We start from the raw sequence: 14,773 nt of genomic DNA on the forward strand, positions 1-14,773 counted from the left end.
ATCGCTCTTGCTTGGGAACATCGTATATTGTGAAGGGGCTGAGTTACCGCTTCTCATCTTCCACTTGGATGCCAACAGAGTGGTATTCTCGCAGGCCTCGGCTCTCTGTGTCAGAGTCTGTGGCTGTTTCCACCTAATACAACACAGAACATCTTATTTTAGAACTGAGACAAGCGACCTGGGCAGGGGACTATTGTGTGTGTGTGTGTGTGTGTGTGTGTTCATTTGCTATAACTAATTACACATTTAATTAATACAGAGATGCACTTGACCCAGTAAAATCACAAAAAAGGGAAATGCATTCATATTGGTGTAATTAGACTGCTACTGTGTTTCATCAAATTCCCATAACTACTTGAACTCAGCATTGCACTCTGATCTCTCAAATGATTGCAAATAAAATTGCTTAGTTCAGCTAAGGCAAAAAATAGGCTTTGTTGGATTGCATGATTGTAGGACTTAAAGGCTCTTATCACACCCTACGGTGAAGAAAGTAAGTACAGCATGAACCAGATAGAGCTAACAACCACAAATAAGCCAGTTAATAGAATTACACTGATGGTTGCATCCACATACAGAAACACACAGGAAGGAATTTCAGCGTGTATCGGGAAGACTGCGGCCATGTGTCCATCTGCCCCTACACACCGGTGTCTTGCATCTGCTAATGGGACTGTGCCCAGCGAGGCCAGGTCAGAACAGAACAGAAACTGTGCATTTTACACGAATCCTTCTTGTGGTTCTATTTGCCAAAACGTCTCCCAAACCCACCAAGCACTTTAGGACCGTTAGGGGGCAGAGCTAACCCATGAGGGGATGCTGGTACAGTCCATGTTCTAAAAAGCCCTCAGACTCTCAGCACAAAAAGTCTGTGCAACCGAAGTTTAGTTTATCCGTAAAAATTATCCTGGCTACTCCAGTGTCCCTTTCCTTTTTCCCCAGAAAATATTACCTACTGTATCAGCGGGACTTTGACCCCAATCCGAAATGTCACAACTAAGTTGTAAACCACATTTCTCTTAAAAATATTAATGATTGTCATGAGGGTGAGGTACAAATCCCTAAACCAATCATCACGACGCTCTCTTTTGTGACTTAGGAAGGTCTGTGACTGTAACTTGCGGCCGCCCCATGGCCGAGCTCATGGCACCGAGGGCTCACTCAGCTTGTGGCAAAGAGAAACAATGCTGCCCATATCTGATGTTTATTTTACTCTTACCACGTGCCAGGCACTGTGCCAAGAGCATAATAAGCGCTATTGCACATAGTGTCCACGGTACCCCTGCTGTGATTTCCTGCCACACTGAACGGCTGAGGAATCAGAGAAGGTGAGTAACTTGCCCAGGGGTGCACAGCTCACTGGGAGCAGAAAGAGGATTCACACCCGCATCTGTCTGACAGCCCCACCATACTCTGTAGTGGTCCGCTGTGGCCAGAATAAAGACAGCTGCGTGAAGACCCGGGGCTCCTGGCGAGTTACCGGGTGGAGGAGCACGGCTGGGCACACCCCGTTCCTTGCTGGCAGAATCCTGCACGCACGCAGAGGTCACACCACCTCCTCTGTGTGCGTGGTTTGAGGGCTGGGCGAGGACACGGGGTGGCCACAGGACGAGGGACATCCTTGAATCCAGATCTAACCTTGCTGCTGTCTCTATGGCGGGTCATGGCTTTGATAAACTTAACCTTCCTGGACATGGAGATTGTTACTCTTATTATTTTACATGGAAAGATTACAGTAGCAATTCACGTATTTACGATGTCGTCCCATGTCAGAGCAAACAGAGCTGCCTTGTGTTTTAGCTGCTTGCTATTCCATTTTAGGAACATAACCTGATTTAGTTAACCAGTCTTCAAGGGAGGGATAATCTGGTTACTTCTAGTTTTCTGCCATGATTAATGATGCTGCTACAGATACATGTCTGTGCATGTTTTTGTGATCACAGTCATAGCGTAGGTGATTTTATGCTTTACAATGTTGGTAGATGGTGTCGAATTTGATGGATACATAATTTGGGGGAGATCCATGCATACATATAGTTTTAGAAAGATTTTTGTAATGGAAAGAGCACTGGATTTTATCATTGAAATGTTCAGAATATTTGTCTTATTTTTTCTGCTTCCAGGATTCTAGTCTAAGGAAATCACCTTAAATTCTAACAAGTGTGTGAGGTGTTCATCTTAGTGTTACTTATCAGGTGAAACATGACGGGGGGTGAAGTAGGCGAGCGGTAGCAGAGGGTATATTATGATTTGCTCATGACACGGAACACTACACAGTACGAGGGTGACGGTCATCAGGGCCACACCACGGAAGATGTTTTTGGTCCCATGCACACAAGCAGGTGGCGTGAACAGCAAACACACATGTATTCACAGTCATGTACACACACTGCATAAGTGACTAAAACACACAACCAGACAACAGCACGTTGTCTCCCTTCATCCAGTCTCCACGTTCCCTGCGCTAGAATTCTCTACCATTCTGAGCGAAGGAGGAGGCTGTAGCTTTGCAGCCAGATTCTGCTACGAGCTGGCCACGCAACTCTCTGTGAGTCTCTTGAATTTTGTTGAGTCTTTTCTTCCTAATCTCAAAAATGAGGGGACATGAGACACTTCACTTGATTGAAGTAAACCTCCACAGGAAACCAGACTCAGATAAGCTTGTCCACAGCAAATATCGACGCTCTGTCCTTCACCTCAACTGGGAAGACGGTCAGGTGTGTGATGAGATGGATACTGAATGTGAAGGATCTCACAGAGCTACAGCGCTTGTCACATGAAACTTCCCTAAGAAAAAATGACGTTATCTCTGTTTTCAGAAGGGGAAGGCTGAGGGGGATGATAAAATCATATATGGCCCGGGTGAGCTAAACACATAACAATTTCAGAAATCCTGGGAGTGGAGACCCTTACATGGATAAGAAAAAAGGCAAATTCAAGACAAAGGAAAGGAATTACTGCTTTGCACAGTGGGAAGGAAATCAAAGGAATCTCTTCCTAAGAGGAGATTCTGGCTGAAGATTCAAGGGATCTTAAAAGTTTTGAGAAATGAAGGCATATATTCATTTTTACAAGACCTGCCATGTTCTAGGCATTGAGAAGAAAGATATATTAGCAGAATCGCTAATGCTGAGTGAGATCTTTTTGAAGCAAAGGTGTTTGCAGGGCTCCCTGGTGACAGGGGACAGACATGTCCCCAGTCACTGTCGTGAGTGGTGTGTGCCATCACAAGAGCGTCTGGGGTCTGCGGAGCCCAGAGCCCCACACCAGCTCTCCCCGTACGATGATGGAGCTTGTAAGCTGAGCCACACGCCACGATGGCAGGTGGGAAGGGGGACATTTCTAAATATGGTCTGTTTACAAAGCAAGGAGCTTGGTGTGGCTGGCGTGTGCATGCACGTGTGTGTGTGTTTGCATGCACGTGCACACGTGTGCGCACGTGGGACTTGCACACAAGTGTGTACGTGTAAGTAAATGTGTGCGTGTATACGTGTGTGACTGCATGCATTAGGGCGGTGTGCACACGTATGACTGCAAATGTGAGTGTGCACGTGTGAGTATGTGTGTGAATGACTGGGTTTGCAAGAGCAGGCACAGAGGTGAGTACATGCATGCACACACGCATGAGTGTGCACACATGTGCACGTGTGAGTGTGAGCACATGTTTGTACTTGCGTGGGTAAAACTGTACACATTAGTTGCACACATGTACATGCATGAATATGTTTGCACCTGCGTGGATATGAGCACACATGTGAGTGTGTGAATGTGTGATTGTGCATACACATGTGTGAGTGACCAACATGCATGCGTCTGCATGAGTGTGCACACAAGTGTGAACGCATGTGTGCAGGTGTGAGCACATGGGTGCACACGTGTGTGTGTTGAGTGTGCATACATGTTTGTGCAGAAATGTAAACATGAGTGCAGGGGAGTGTGTGCATGAGTGTGAGTGTGCATGCACATGTGTGTGAGCATGTGCATGTTGGGTCGTGTGAGCTGGACAGGAGGCGGCCCCTGTGTGCCTGGCAGGTGTCTGTGGGAAGTCAAAGCCGGTCAGCCGCAGTCCGGACCCGAGAGAAGCACCCAGGCAGGGAGCTGGATTAGCTCGGTAATTAGCATCGGCTGCAGCTCCGACCGCACGTCTCTGCTGTCTACCCCGGATCATTTATGCTCTGCCTGCAAAACCGAGCACACAGCCGGGCAGGTGCACTGCCTCAGGGCACGGTTACTGCGGTCCCCTCAGGACCTGTCGTAAGTCCGAGAGTGAGACACGGTCTAGCAGCCTCGCTGCTGAGAGATGCCCAAGGCGGCACCCGCACTTCCAGGAGCCGGTGCTGCGAGGCTTGCCGAGTGCGAAACGGCTCAGGCCGGCGAGGGAGAAACCCGCCTGAGCGGGCAAACTGACGCGCTCTCAGCTGCACACTTGAGCCGAGTAAGAGGCTTGTGGCAGTTGCGCTGTTCATCCCCGCAGCCCGGTGATGGAGACGGAAGAGCAGGAATCGCTCCCACTTTAAAGACGGGGCAACCGAGGCAGGTGGGCTTGAGGAACCCCTGCATGTTAATCCAAACTGCAGTGTCCGGGAACGGGAGACACTTCCAGCGGACTCTCACCAACGGACACACGCAGCACGGATACACAGAATGGGAACACAGAGGAAAGAGGCGCATGTCAGCATTGAATGAGGAGACGTGAGGGAGGGGCGCTGCGGGTTCGCGTCACCGGGCCAGCTGCACCCCCAGACCCGCAGAAACGGGTGGGAAATGTGATGTCGATCCTCTGCCGTCTGCACTCCACAGGAGCTCCTGAGAGCGGGCCGCGGTCGGTCAGCTGGCAGCCCCCCGTGAGCCCTGGCTGAGTGTGCAGCGCCCTAGCCGTCTCTCCCTACGAGCGACAAGACAGACAGACTGGGGCAGGTCACTTCTTGCCGCGCAGCTCGGGGGACGGGCCCCGCACCGACCCCCCGTCTCCTCTCTGGGAAGCGGGCGCCCTGCAGGCTTTTCCACAAGGCTGCCCTCCGTCCTGGCTGCGACTCTCATGGCTGTGACCCTCTAGGCAAGTCACTTACCCCCGAGCCTCAGTTTCCCCATCGGTAACCTGGATAACGGCTGGCCCCTAGGGTTACGACGAGGTTAAAAGGAGCACGGGCTGGAGAGCCCGAGACATGGCAATTCCGCGAGTCTGCTTCTCAGGGTTGTTTCTGCGTCGTGCTTTCACAGTGCGGACACGCCAGCCAGCCCCCCGGGGCCTCTACGTGTCTGGGGGTCTCCCTCACTCTGGTTCTTCGTGCTTCCCCGTGAGTTGGCTCCCTACGCTGGCCTACGTTTCAGCTCTTCGACTCGTATTTATTCTAATACCTGAGCTTCTCTGGCCGTGTTTTCTACCGGCTCCTCCATCCCCGTCAGTCTGATAATGGCAAGGTTACACGCTCACGTGATGTTGTGCATTCCCTTACTGCCACGGAAGACAGTGGACCCTTCACACACATGCACTCACAGTGGTGTTCATGGAACCCTCACCCACCGTCACCCGTGCACCCACTTATCCGACACTGACTGAGCACTTGCTATGTGCCAGGCACTGTGCTAGACGCTGGGTGGTGAAGAGGCGGGGCAGCCGGGCCTTCACAGACACGCGGTGCGGGGGGCAGCGCCGGAAAGGCTTCCGGGGAGGGGTCAACGCGTGAGCCGCAGGGAGCGGTGGGCAGGGGAGCAAGGACATTCCCGCGGGGAGGAAAGGCGTGGTTGCTAGAAGCAGAAAGGGCCACGGGGCGAGGACAGGTGTCGGGGCTTCTGGGCGATGAAGCGGAGGGAGGGGGGTGGCGCCCCCGACCAGCCGATGACCCGCTGCTCCAGGTCTGCTCTGCTCGGATAAAGCCAGAAGATGACACCCCGGCCTCGTCCCGCCGGGGCTGGTGCGGGCAGCAGGAGGGAGTCTGGGTCAGGTGGCAGGGGAGAAGGCCAGAGGGTGCACGAGCACCTGGGATGTGCAGCCAGCCTCGTTAACTTGCGTACCTCGCACGTCTTCTCTGGAGACATGACTTTGAGCCAGAGGGACCGGCGTCCGAACCCCGGCCTCCCACACACTAGCACTATGGCCCCGCAAGCCTGTCGGCTGCAGCAAGTTACGTCCCTATTTGAGCCCCATCTCGGTCCTCATCGAAGAGGGGCTAATTGCACATCATCGGGGGACACGAGTGATAGGGGGGCACCTAGCATAATGCCTGGCATATAGAATCAGGACAGAGAGAGGTGACAGAGCAGTTGTATGAATAATCCAAAAAAGGGAGATAAAATAAAAATTCATGCGTACTTGGCTTTGGAGTATATTTTGGTACTTACATCTGACCTTGGGTATGGCTGATGCTCTGGGAATTCAGAATCCTAAACAAAACAACGAAGCCACAGTGTGGAGACCTGGTTCAGAGGACCTAGTCAAGCGGGCAGTCGCCCCAGCCTGCTCTCCCGTGTCCCCAGGATGCCCAGGACGTCGAGCCCCCTCACGCCAGCACCGAGCACGTGTGGCTCTCAGGCAGAGCTCCGCTCACCCTCCTCCCTGGCCACGAAGCCTTCTGATTTTGGGACTTCCGGCTGGACACAGGCTGAGTGGAGGAGTGACAGGAAGCAAGAGTGGACCATGCTTGCAAAGGACTTGGCAAGGACGCTGCCTCGCTGTGCCAACACGATCTCGTAGGGGAGAGCGGCAGAGGCAAGACGTTGTCAGCGTGAGGCGCATCCCGTGCCATCCTGGGGCTGGGGAGTGGGCTGAAAGGTGGCCCCTGTGTCTTAGCACAGTGCCTCCCGGGCCCTGGGAGTGGGCTAGCTGGACCCAGTGGGGGGCCGCCCCAAGACACCAGGTCTGTGTCTCGGGGAGAAGTCTGGGGCCTCAGGGGGTGTGGGTCAGCCCTCGGTGGTCTGAGACCACGGGCCCGGGGTCTGGCACCACAACTGAACACCCAGAGTGCCCTGCGGCCGGTGAAGGAAGCGCCTTCCTGCAGCCCTGGCCTGAGTAGCTGTGAGCACGCCTCAGTTTTCCACCGAAGAGGCCTTTCCAACTTCCACCGCTGTATTCCCAATGCCCTTCCCCCCAACACTCTGCTGCTGGGGCACAAGACTGAAAGGCTTTCGGAAAACTGGGTTTCAACCAAGAAACCATCCTTCTGAAGTATCAAAACAAGCTGTCTCCACACTCGGTAAGCAGCAGGTGGCCCCTAGAAAGTGCCCTGGGTGGGGTGTCTGGGTGGCAGGGGCAGGCGTGAGACGGGGACCCGAGATGCCCTGGGGTGGTCCCCCGGCTGTTGACTTAACGGCTGGCCCTGCAGCCGAGACCTCACTCTCGCGTCTCCCTGCTAAGCACCCTGGGCCGCGGGGTCACTGCATCTCAGTCTACGCTACCTGCGGAGCCCGGGGGCGGGCGGCACAGCCGCAGGGCACAGGGAGGCTACCTGGATCCCGATGGAGGAATGCCGGCTCTTGAGGAAGTCCTCGGCCTTGGACACCAGGATGGCCTTGTCGCTGGTCCGCGCGGAGCTGCTCTGGCCGTCGGAGGCGAGGCGCTGGGCCGCGGCCGTCTCCAGGGCAAGGCTCATGGCCTTGTTGCTGTCCAGGCTGTCCGTGGAGTTGTAGAGGCCGTGGCTGTCCTGGGGCCATGGGGACGCCCGCTGCGCGCGGCCGTCCTGGTAGGCATCCTGCGTGGATTCGGTGCTGCTCTGTGCGGTCACCGAGATCAGAGGCTTGGAGGTGGTGCGCGGGGGGACGGGCGGCGGCGTTTTCTTGTAATTCGCATAGGAGACAGCTGTAGGGAAAGTCAACGTGCCGTCAGCGGAAGCATCCTCCCCTCCCTGGAAACCTGGTCCACCCTTCACTGCCCACGACCCACGAGCCTTTGCAGAACGTGGGGCCTGAGAAGATAACTCAGCAAACTCCGGGGCACCCCTGCGCTCAGAGACGGTCCACGCAGATATACTCACAACAGTGGGGAATTAGAAAGCCCCCCAAATGCCACGCCAGCGACCACACTGAGTAACTTCGGACTCAGCAGGACAGATAGCAGGCACGACCCCATTTTCACGCAGGGCAGGGTCACGGGCGATGCTCACTTCGTCACACCGCGGCAAAGCAGGACCTACTCAGCTCTATCCGGGTGAAGGTGGAATATATTTATAAGGAGAACCTGTGTATGAAAAAAGGTTAGACGCACAGGAAGCTGTCCATCAGCTCATCATCGAGGGACAGCAGGGTGACTCTTCTCTCTTCTGCTTCTCTGCATGTTCCAAAAATGCTTATGATGAGTAGGTATTGTTTCTCTAATGGAAAAGCATAGAACGTGAGAAGACCGTTTGCTCCCTGTAAGGACATGCTTACTGGGTGTAAAGTGTAGACGGCGGTTGAGAAGGGACCGCGGGTCTCCAAACGCACACCGCACGGCCCTCCCACACCTCCCGCCTGCCCGTAGCCAGTGCCCCGCCGCCTCCCGCCCTGCACTCACTCCCCGGCCGCCGCCAATCCACCGAGGGACAGGAAATGCCTTTGGACGTGAAGTCCTATTAAATGTCTCTTTAAAGGCCACCCCAAATTCACTAGACATATTTGCCGGGCTCGGGGTGTTACTTATTTTTCCAGCGAGGTGAACGACGCCGTTTCGACAGGAATGTTCTCCGTTACAGTTAATGATTTTTCTTTATCTGGAACGGAAGTGCTCACCCAAGGGCTTCCGAACGGACGCCATCAGCGCAACCCAGCACAAAGGCACCCACAGGGTGCGCAGGTGCGTGGGTTGCTGTGTGTGCCACCACATGGGGAGGGCCCGGCCTGGTCTGGGAGGACAGACTGAGCGGGTTTCCCCTGCGAATTTCAGAAGCTGCCCAGAGCCGGCGTCCTGCGGTGGCCCGTGGGAGCACGTCGTTTCCGCTCTTCTGTTCCTGGGGATTTCAACGCGCTCGCCTGTTCCTGCGATCTCCCCCAGTGACGGTGTGACCTGGGTCAATTTGTTCTCCTAATAAATAAAACCTCAAATGTCATTCCAAATAAAAATCGGCAAGTGACAGAACAAAATGAGTTTGTCGTGTCAGGATGATTTGGGTTTGAAGGCATAAAAACTGCACGTGAAGATTTACGCCGTGGACACGTTTCTAAAAGAATGCATCGGAAGAGACTCGGGAAGGTGGAAACAGGCGGAGGAGGGCAGTTACTGGAAGCGCAGGCTTTGAACTCTGTCTGCACGAGAGGAAGATTTTTTCCCCCCTAATGATGATTGACCTCTGAAGGAAAATGACTGAACACAGACCATGTTCAAGGCATTATTCTAGGAGATTCAGAGATTCAGCGATGTGCACGGCAGGTTCCCAAGCTCAGACCCTTACCACTGATTTAAGGATACGTGGGCAGGCCTCCTGGGCAGAGGCTGCTGGGCGCCCACAGCCATGCTGCTCGCTGGCCTTCTCCCCGCTGGGGGACACCGTTCCGCCCTCCCAGGATCTCCCCCTCATCTTGCGTCCCGGGCACCATCCTCCAACCCCACGTCGCCTCTGCCTGAATCCCTGCGTTTGCCAGGGTGGCTGGACATCCTCGTCCCTGAGCTGTCCTGCCCTTGCTGTCCAAGCGGCTGAAGTAGTTAGGTTGGTGTAAGAAGGCCTTTGTGTCCATCTGATTTCAGAGAATCACAAATGTGCTCACCTGGGCACCTTGCTGTGCTTGGATCTCTTTGCCTCTGAGACACTCCCTCCAGCCACCCGCTCTCTCCTGCACTCACCTGTTCCTTCTCCTCCTCTCTGGCTCCCACACCTTCCCTTGCATTAAACCTCAGAAGCCACCAGACCCCTTGCTCTGCTGGACTCTCCCTCCTTCCCTACTCACCACCCGCCTCTTAAGCCCACCCTCATGGGCCCTGCCGAACTCGGTCCTAGATCCGTAGGGATCCACAGGAGTCTGTTTGGGACTCACCGCACATCAGACGGGAGTCTGCTGAGTGCAGAATGGGCCGCTGTGGGGCCGCCACCGGAGGAATCCGCAGAGGTGTGCCCCCTGGCCCACAGTCGGCTCTGCCCAACCTCAGAGCTGCCACGAAGCCCCCCTACCCCCCGGCTCTGACTGGCGCTATACCAGGGCTCCCATTTGCCTTGGTGTTCAGAGCCCTGCCACCCCACGGGCATCGTCCCTTATAACGGACATAAAACTAATGGCTCTGTGTTCAGCAAGGGACAGCAGTCTCAGCGGCCTCTGTGTGCATGCGCTTGCCACCTTGACTGCTCATCCCCCCACTACCTAGTCCTCTCCTTGGAGGCTTCTGCAACAGGTGGTCAGGGCAGATCCCTGGGTGCAGGTTCCTTCCCCCGCCCCCCTCACCTGTACCTTCCCCTCCCTCCCCTCTGCACACTTCTCCTGCTGTCCCTCACTGCTCTAAGGGTCTCCAAGCACTGAATCCAAAGCCCATTTTCGACTCCCCAAGCTTGTGACTGTGTTGAGCCCATTTCTTTCTTGAAAACGGTTGCTCCTCCTACCTTTACTGTTGGGCGAGTTCATTCTATTTCTCCACCTTCCGTGACAGGCCCCCTTCCTAAGGCTCCAGAGCTGTCAGGGAATGACTCCACGCTCGTACTGACCGCCCACACTCTCCTGGATGTGGGGCATCGCTTCTCCTCTGCAGCCCGGTCTCCCGCTCCGCGCTCAGCCCCCTCTGTGGCCCGTCTTGTGCAAGGGCGCCCCTTGGGCTTGTCTTCCAGACAGGACAATGATCCTCCCGGGCCCCAAGTCAGTCCAGTCCGAGCTCAGTCGATGGCATCTGTGAACCAGCTCAGCTCCTGCAGTGCCGAGTCCCGAGCGCCTCATCGTGCCTCTTCTTGGCTGTTGCCGGCCTCGTTCGGCACCATCCTCTCTAGCCTGTCACTCCGCTGGACCACCCATACCCAGCGGCCACACGGACGCTCCCACAGACATCCCTGTGGGCCCCCCACGTCGTGCCCCCGCAGGCCCTTGCCTCCTTCCCGTTATTTCCACAAGTGTGTGATACGAGAGGTCTTATGTGTCCCCTGACTCTCAGGCCCAGGAAATGTCCCCCTCCGCCCTCCCGGCCCCGTGCCTACATCCATGGCAGCCTCTGTTTGCGGGGAGGGGTATTCACCAGACTCTGACCTCTTTCATGCTGGGGAGATATTCGTTCCCTCGATGCCCAGCGTAGTGCTTCGCGCATGTCTAGGGCTGGATGAGCTTATGGAAAAATCCCGCAGCTTTACGACACGGCCAAGGTTCCATGGGGACTCCACCCCAATGACCCGGGGCCATGCAATTTCAGAATAGGGGAGCTGCTGTAACAGAAGTAAAATGCAAACCACAGAAAACCCACATTCCTCAGGAAGCTTATTTTTGGCCATAGAAAAACATCTACAAATATGTTTGTGCTTCTCAAATAATAACATAAAGTAAAATAACTTATGTATGCCATCTGTAAGTTTAACTTAAACATGCTGTACAGTTGCACGAAGGGGAACTATTCCCGGGCTCTGATACGAATAAGACTCCAGGGCACAGCAGGATTTGGTTGGAAATCATTTTGAACATCTGGAAAGAGTGAAGCTGTGAGAGGCAGAATCTCTAGAACTTTTTCAGGGGTTGGAAAGGGGGTTGGAAATATCCTGCTGACCCAGAGTCGACACGGACTCTCTGCTGACTCAGGGGGAAAGAGGGGGGTGCCTGAATGTCAGGAGCTTCTGGAGAGAAGCCCGGCCTGGGACAGAGCGCGTCGGGGACTGGATGCATCACACAGACTGCAGAGACCAGAGGGACAGGTGGACGTCCAGCCACCACTGGCAGACGAGAGGGAGTAGGAGAGCAAGCAGGACTCCTCCTGCCTGAGAAGCATGGAGTCTGAGGACTGTCTGTACTCACAGGTCAGTCGGTGGGCAGCATTTGGGAGAAAGCCTCCAGAAAGTGGCCCCGGGCCAGGTTTTCAGTGCAAGTGGAGAGAGGCAGAGGTCTGAGCGGGCAGCACAACGAAACGCAAGTCGATACACTGGCCTTCAGGGCAGGACCCTGTTGCCAGAGGAAATGGAGTCAGGAGCAGCTAGGCCAGCTGTTTCATCAGCTGCCTCCACGGGGCTCAGTCCTTTTCTAACTGATGCCGCAGGCAGACCTGCGGCTCAGATCGGACTCCGTCAGAGCTGCTGAAAGCCGAGGCTCCTGGAGGAAGCCCGTGGGGGAGCCCAGCCACGAGGCCTGAGGTCTGAGCAGCTGATGCTTGCTCTGCGCCCGGACACCTCACAGCTCGCTCTGGAGGCCAGGGGGACCCACTCTTCTCGAGGAAGCATGCCATCCTGAGTTGGCGAGAGCACTCCAGCCCGGCACCCGGCCGGACCCGGACCCGGACCCGGGGCATTAGTGGATCCAGGCAGGGCTGCGGAGGGGCCTGGCTGCCCAGCTGTGCTCATCTGTCGGTCTGAGTGGAACTGAGGTGCAGCAGAAATATGCAGGAGGTGGGGGTCCAGCGCCGTTCCCAGTCCCGTCCATCATTGGTGTGCTCGGCGACAGCCGGTGGGCAGGGCTCTGCATGGACCCCAGCTGCGCGGTGAGCAAGGAGCCCCGCCCTGGGGGTTCTGCTCTGGGGACTCTCAGACCCTCACGTTAGATACGTCCGTGGGCTCCCAGTGGTGCTCAGCTGGGGCGGCTGCACCCCCTCTCTCTCCAGGGGGCCCCTGGCAGGGGCTGGAGGACGTCCTTGCTGCTGTCACAACCGGGGGGGGGGACAGGGTGCCACTGGCTTCTAGAAGGAAGAGGCCAGAGGAGCCTCCAAACCCCGTCCGGGGCACAGCCCAGCCCCCGACACGAAGGGCTACCCAGCTCGGAACGTGATAGTGCTGAGGCTCAAACTCAGGGCAGGCGAATCGTTTCATCCTTCTGGGTGGGACTCCTTGGCCCCTCTGTGACACGAAGGGACACGTCACATCCCAAGGCATTCACCGTCCTCTCTGGGGGGAACAATACGCTCCTAAAAGCTCAGAAAACATGCCTGCCTAGCAGTTTACAGGTGAGGCCTCCTGCTGATCCCTGTGTAGGGCCTGGGGCTTTGGGTGACTTTCATTCTCCACGACTCAGGCTAACGTCAGAGGAAGCTCCACTTGTATGCTGGCCTGAGGCCCTCAGCAACCCGCACTACTTCCTGGGAGCGGGAGCCTGACCAAATGAGTAGACTGTCCTCTTACAATTTGTCATTTCCTTCTGTTTGGTTACGAGCTTTGGCGATTCCCTCTTCTTCCCAATCTGGATGGGGATTACTGCGCAGAGTGTATTTCTCTCCTTGACGGTGGTGGCCCACTGGAAACCTTGTTTCTTACTCAGCCTTTCTTAATTCTACTTCACGGTGTTAATGTATCAGGGTACGAAGTGTGACACATACACACGAGTAAGGGGACGGCTGGGGAAAGGTGTGGCGAGAGCTCGCTGAGGGAGGACTGCATACGGCCACACGGAGGCTAGGGGGTTGTTTCAATGCTAACCCGTTCGGCACCGTTCCTTTCCTGCAAGGAGAGTCTCGATCCCTGATGCCATCTGCTTGGAGATGCTGTGGAGCCACCAGCCGGCAAGTACGGCCACCCAGCGCGCTCCACGTGGCATATGCACGCGACGCTGGCAGCTCCCCGGAGGAAATGCTGCTTCTGCAGAGACGGCAGGTCTCGGCACGGGCTGGGTGGCAATGAAGGGCAGCCGAGAAACACGGGAACAGAGGTTAAGAAGTTACTTCTGCCTTAACACGGTTGTATTGCCCTTCGCCCTGTGGAGATGAGTGGAAGGGTGCTCGGGAAAATACCAAACTGGCCGCGCCCTCCGCTGTGTCCGCTGAGCAGTGAAGGACGGCGTGTGCGTTGCAAGGACTGGGACACCTGGAGGGCGGGCAGAGCAGACCGATCCTCCCGGACTCCAGTTCCAGCTGGGTCACCCCTTCGCAGCCGTCCGCAAACATTGCCCCTCTTACCCCCGTGCACAGAGGTAAATCTCCCAAACGTATTTAGTGCAAAGAAACTTCCCGAACGGATATCTTGTACATACAAACAAAATTACAGAGTGTTACAATTTATCTCCGCGATCACAGGAAAATCCAGCATCACGTCTTCTTGCCTTACAGTGCATTTGCTACAGGGTGATAATAGGAATTCTTAAATTGGCTTTGTTGTAAAAATGCAGCGGAACAACATACTTTCTTGAGAAACTGATTAAAACTGGGCAATGCTCGGCATACATCAAGGACAATGGACATCACTCAAGCCGGGGAGGGTGTGGCGGAGTGACTTTTTCCAGGGAGGCGAGAGAGAGTCGATGCTGTCTTCACACTGTGTCCGTGCGCCAAGCAGACGGTTTAATAACCATTAAAGTGGGAGTGTGGTTTGCCATCAGTGTGGTTTGTCCAGACCAGCAAACGGTGGGGCCAGTTTCTGGGCGCTCAGAGAAGCTACTGATCAGCTTCGGTAAAAGATACTCTTGTCTGGATGAGTGATGTTCTTCTGCATGTCAGCAAAGCCCGGATACCGAAGTGTTTATTCGGGCGGCTCTGGTCTCCTACTAAACATTGTAGGAAGTATGTCCAAATAGATGATTTTCCTTTGCTTAAAGAATTCAACTGCCTGCAACGTAATCATTAATTTTCACTGCCAAACCACGGAGGAAATTTTATAACAATACAGAGTCAACTGGAGGCGTTGCTAGGAATGCCGTGACTAGGGACACCCCAAAAGCTGCCACCGAAGGGACTGCAGAGACCTTGCATTTCCTCCGTGTGGGTACCAAG

At 55.2% G+C, this 14,773-nt stretch overlaps 1 protein-coding gene across 1 annotated transcript in view; it reads right to left on the reverse strand.

Moving 5' to 3' along the window:
• Positions 1-14,773, reverse strand: part of DLGAP2 (DLG associated protein 2) — a 184,299-nt gene that overhangs the window by 27,606 nt on the left and 141,920 nt on the right. Inside the window, exons 7-9 of the mRNA XM_045879507.2 lie at positions 7,446-7,795; positions 6,343-6,384; positions 48-133 (exon numbers count right to left, since the gene is read on the reverse strand). Of these exons, the coding sequence (XP_045735463.1) occupies positions 48-133; positions 6,343-6,384; positions 7,446-7,795 (478 nt within the window). The remainder of the gene's footprint in view (positions 1-47; positions 134-6,342; positions 6,385-7,445; positions 7,796-14,773) is intronic.

This window comes from Mirounga angustirostris, unplaced genomic scaffold (assembly GCF_029215605.1).
Source record: "Mirounga angustirostris isolate CCGP_5_RB_7025 unplaced genomic scaffold, mMirAng1.0.hap1 SCAF_2, whole genome shotgun sequence".
NCBI classification, from domain to species: Eukaryota; Metazoa; Chordata; class Mammalia; order Carnivora; family Phocidae; genus Mirounga; species Mirounga angustirostris.